This window comes from Zophobas morio, unplaced genomic scaffold, assembly GCF_036711695.1.
Source record: "Zophobas morio isolate AGI-343-1 ecotype UQ-CSIRO unplaced genomic scaffold, CSIRO_AGI_Zmor_V1 ptg000451l, whole genome shotgun sequence".
Taxonomy (NCBI): domain Eukaryota; kingdom Metazoa; phylum Arthropoda; class Insecta; order Coleoptera; family Tenebrionidae; genus Zophobas; species Zophobas morio.
In genome coordinates this window covers 197,034-201,848 of record NW_026972554.1, presented here as the reverse complement: position 1 = coordinate 201,848, position 4,815 = coordinate 197,034, and the positions used below count along the sequence as shown (strand labels likewise).

General features: G+C 35.0%; 1 protein-coding gene across 1 annotated transcript; it reads right to left on the bottom strand.

Annotated features, from left to right (window-relative positions):
- On the bottom strand, window positions 1–4,044 carry LOC135120936 (squamous cell carcinoma antigen recognized by T-cells 3-like). Its single transcript, XM_064045262.1, has 24 exons — window positions 3,904–4,044; window positions 3,719–3,845; window positions 3,522–3,668; window positions 3,298–3,425; window positions 3,057–3,076; window positions 2,930–2,991; window positions 2,823–2,876; window positions 2,680–2,765; window positions 2,486–2,626; window positions 2,322–2,426; window positions 2,230–2,263; window positions 1,981–2,169; window positions 1,876–1,931; window positions 1,707–1,813; window positions 1,489–1,654; window positions 1,390–1,428; window positions 1,235–1,341; window positions 949–1,171; window positions 802–891; window positions 679–735; window positions 572–622; window positions 387–470; window positions 236–321; window positions 1–172 (listed from the first exon to the last, which is right to left on the bottom strand). The coding sequence occupies exons 2-24, from the start codon at window positions 3,744–3,746 to the stop codon at window positions 1–3; spliced, it is 2,232 nt and encodes a 743-aa protein (XP_063901332.1). The 5' UTR covers window positions 3,747–3,845; window positions 3,904–4,044.
- Window positions 4,045–4,815: the final 771 nt, after the last annotated feature.

Below are 4,815 nucleotides of genomic sequence, written 5' to 3'. Positions count from 1 at the left end.
TTATTTTAAAAATTTCCTGAAATCTGAATTAGAGAGGCGCTCGCCTTCTTTATTTACATTAACTTCCGCTTCTCTTTTATTAATATCTTTAGGGACAGTTGAGTGGGAATCAAGATGAACTCTGCTCCGTCCAACAGTTCTCGGAACGAGCGCGCTGGAACTAAGCGGTATTCTAAAGACAAAATAAATATGACTCGTAACGGTTTGGTTAAAAAAGGACCGAAATTTAAAGTACGAGTGCTTAGGATCTGAGACGGCGACTTGTATTGTTTGGCCTTCCACCTCCGTTTGGTTAAGCAGAAGACTCTTTATGGCATCTTCCTAAGAATTAACCATATTTATATAATAATAATAATAATAATAATAATACTATTGCATATAGTTACTTCTCTTTCAAACTCGAGATACAAATATCCTTTGAATTCGCCGGACTTATGCTTAACCATTCTAACTTCGCGAATTGCCCCACACTTATATAAAAATATAAAATTCAATAAAGTAAAAGTTTTACTAATAAATCATAAACATTACTAAAGGAAGTATGTAAATAATAGATATTAGATATTAATACTTTGCTAAAAAGTTTTCGGATGCATTCTTCGGTTAGAGAAGTAGGAAGATTCTAAAAAACAAAGCAGATCTTTAATTTTATATTATATATTGAAAAAATTATATGACCTTCACAAATATAACTCTTTTGTTTACTTCATTTGTAAACTTTGGGCGGCTTTGCTGCTGTTGTGTAATGGATTTTATTACAACCCAAAAAGAAATTCACTCGTCTTTGATTAATATTACAACCCTTTTTTCTTTCTCCACGCACTTCGACACGAAGATGGGCCGCCGATTAACAAGAGTGCGATCGAGCTCTAACGCTTTTTTTACTGAAGACTAAAATTATAAATATAATAAAAACAGCATTATAAAAAATCCAGATAAAAAATTTGCCTCATTCAAAAATTGGATGTAACCGTAACCCTTTAACTTTCCGTTAACTTTCACCAAGCGGACTTCCATGACAGCGCCGCACTGGTTTTCAATAACAAATATTAATCGTCCTACAAATCTGCTTACTAACAAGTCCGAAACTTTCTCAAACAAATCTTTTAGTTGCTCCTCGTTCGTGTTGTACTGTAAATTGCTCACAAAAACAGACCGGTAGTAATTGTTACTAAGTATCATTATAATTCCTTAAAGCTCATGATTAATATAATTTTTAAAAAAAGAATTATACACGTGCTCATTGAGCTTATCGCTCTTGAGAGGATCCTCAGCCGCCTGCCTTTCCCTTTTCAATCCCGACAAGTCCTCTTCGACAGAAACGTGCTCCGCTTGCCGCTTCTAAAAACTAATAACAATTTTTATATGTAACTTTTTTTTAAGGCAAACAAGATTGGTTGCGCTGGAAATAGGCTCCTCCATGGACGGCTGACATAAGGATCATTCATTAATTAATTTAATACGCAGCTGTCAAGATTTCGGAGTTACCACGTGAATCTGCTTAAGGGCGGACAGCTTATACACGTGCAAGTAGCCATCTAAAGAAGAGTTTTCACGCTCCCACTGGGCCCAATGTGCGTAGGCCGCCTCGCCGTATTTCCTGGCCATTCTGCGAAACAGATTTCGTATTTTCTCCGCGCTATTTCCGCAGTATCTAGCAGCAGAGTAATAACGATTACTGTTGTAAAAAACGCAAAGCCACACACTTTTCCATGTCGATGTAGCGCAGCCAAAGATGCACTGTACACGAGGAATTCCGCACAACTTTCTCCCAATAGAGTCGAGAGGCTTCAGGTTCCTTAAAAAATAGTGACTGCGAATAAAAGTTGTATAGTTTAGTCTCCATTCTTTTTTAGAAGAAGAGAAATAAGAGACTTCAATATTAGCGCAATATACGTTGATGGAGTTTCCGTGTTCCGAACCGGCAAAGTCTTGAATTTAAGGTAAAAAATAAAATTATATAGAAAGTAGTAAACGAACAAGCGTCCATGTAGGACGAGGCATTGGCCATCTCTCTGCGTAGAGCGAGAGCCTGTTGGTCCACTAGAAGATCGTCTTTTTCCAGAGACCAATCAACGCTACGACGCAACTGGTCGAGACGGAAAAGCCACCAATCCGCATAGTCTGCCGCAGTGGCCAGGCCGGCAGAAAGTCCTTTCAAGAAAACCTCTAGTAGCGGCTGAGCCAATCGGAAGGTGCTTTGCAAAGGTTCGAAGGGGAAAAGTTTACCGTCAATCTCGTGCTGCGGTCGGCCGAGAAGTTCCTTTAAGAGAATAATTTAAAACGTAGCACAGTCACGTGATAAAAGGAGGAAAACGGACTAAAACAAGAAGATATTTGATCCAAAGAGAACTAATCCAAGTGCAATTTCGTACGGCGGAAGTCAAAACTTTTAAGGCTCCTTGCAGATCTTTGACCTCAAAGATCTATAGAAACAGTGAGTAACGTGTGGGCTATATGGAGGGATGGTCAAGTGTGCTCGGACCATGTAATCAGCATAGGAAAGCCACAATATGTGCTCCAGAGGAAAAGCAGCAATCCCGCGCTTGTATAAATTAATCACGCGAGAGGGATCGCCCTTCTTTAGTTCCTCCGAAATATAATTTATATAATCTGTAGGAGATTTCTAATGTGAAGCAAATGTTTCATTCATGACTGGCGTGATAGGAGGTATAATACAAGATTGTCCTCGCGTGCTGCTAACAGTTCGCCGGCCACCAAGCATTTATGCCAAAGTTTTTCATAAGAATCCTTATCCGGGCAGTCTGTATGTATATATTTTAGAATTTATAATTGTTTTAAACCTATAATTTATATAAAACCGATTAAATTTTTTTCTAAAATTTTTATGAAATCTTTAAAATCATCTTCGCTGCCTGTTAGAAAAAATATGAAAGTCAGAGCTAGACAACTTATAATTAAAAATTACGGCTTAAGGGAATTGAAAAGCGTCTCCTCCATAAAGACAGAAGCAAGTCAGCCTGACTTTTTCTAATAATAACATAAAAATATCATCCTCTACAAAAGTTTTCCTAAAGAGTAAACGAAGAGCTCACAAATTGTTCTTCTCCTCCGACTATAAGTAAAAAAATACAATTAGAACATTCCATAGAAAAACTATCCACGGTTAGTTTTACATAAAAAAAGAGAAAAGATGAGCAAAATTTTTAAGGATTTCGAAAAAAATACATGAGGTATACTAAAGGTATCACTGCGTAAAAACTTTTATAAAATTCGTGAAATAAATAATTAGTTAATATTATTATTAAAAATTGCAGCACAAAAAATTAAACATACTTTGGAAAGCGCCTGAAACATCTTCAACTCAAATTCGCAATAACGTTCCCAAATTCTTTTTCCTTCGTAAAAATCCAGGCCAACTTCACTAATCGATCTCTCAAGTAAAGAGCGGATGAGCTCTTTATCTATTTGTTAATAATAAATTTAAAACTATTTAAGAACACTAACATAACTTTTTGATGAATTAATAAATTAAGTATAATAATGAATTTTTTGGATACCTGAAAGTTTTTCTAAAGCAAAAAGTATATATTGTTCCCAGACGTCAACTGAATAATAGTCTTCAAGGGCTCTTTCATAATATGCATAAATTTTATTAGTTTCCGTGTTATTTTTTATTTCGTCTTCAATCCATTGAAGCCAATGATCTTTAAACAAAAGTAAACACTTAAAAATTACATAGGAAATAGTTATTGACCAGGCGATAGCGGAAATATCTTAGACATTTGCTCCCTGGCATGTCTAAGTTCTTCATAATTGCCATACTTTTGTAAATATTGAATATACTCGAGATGATTAGAATAATCATATGGATTCTTGCGGACCTTAAAAATCAAAGAGAATCGATAACAGTACGCTTTTACGTTACAATGAAAGCATCACTTCTGCGATTATGAATTACTTTGTTCTTTAGATCGATGTATCTGCCCTGATTACTTCTGTCGTTAGAACTAAAAAGTTTTTCACCACTGTTTGAAGCCATTTTTTTTATTATTTATACAAGTTTGTGAGCAGACATTCAAGAAAAGAGGTATCACTTCTACTAAGAAGTATCGACTAAGAATGCACGTAACGGTGTGTTATTCGCGTTTGATATCCTTACTAATTGTCAGTGCAAGGGCTTCTTGGAAAAGAATTTGTGCTAGTAAAATTTTGTTATTGGTTTCTAGCAAAATTCAGTACATATAAGTGTTAAGGCATATAAAGGCTGTACTAAATTTACGGATATTAAGAAATCAAATTAAAATGAAATTTTTACTTTAAAGCTCATTTTCTACTTCGTAAAAATTATATGCGAGCTGAGTAACGATATAAATATGAATCATTATTAGTGTCGCTTTTTTAAGCCAAAAGGCTTGACATAAACGGATGAAAGTCTACTCTTTCAACGGACGTAGTGAACTGACTCAATCCAAGCTTATAAAGATAGTAACACAAAAAAACTTCAAACTTTTAAATTCTTTGATAATGAAAATAGAGATCCAATAGTACATTTTTTATATCAATGAAGGAAAGGAGATCAACAAAGTTAACTTAACAAAAAAGCATAGTAAAAAGCTAAATGGAGCCAAGTAATTCACAGAGTTTAGGGGCCTGCTTTCTGTACACGAGTATTTCACTTTTTTTATTTCGCGTTTTATCGACTTTTGTTAGGAGATTAGAAGGAAAAAATAGCGAAAACCCCCTTAGAAAAGCAATACAAAAAGACTTTAGTCATTATAATGACGAAAGCCAGGACAATTTTTCGGGGCTTGTTTTATTTTATTGTCTTTCTCAATCCCTCTTCTTAATAAT

What these genes read in the sequence shown, in the direction of transcription:
- LOC135120936 (XM_064045262.1), bottom strand. Translation starts at nt 3,746, where the DNA reads ATGTCTAAGATATTTCCGCTATCGCCTG. An exon ending in TGCTTTAGAAAAACTTTCAG is followed by an intron (nt 3,426 to 3,521) that starts GTATCCAAAAAA and finishes ATTAACAAATAG; the next exon opens with ATAAAGAGCTCATCCGCTCT. An exon ending in GATAAGCTCAATGAGCACGT is followed by an intron (nt 1,172 to 1,234) that starts GTATAATTCTTT and finishes AATGATACTTAG; the next exon opens with TAACAATTACTACCGGTCTG.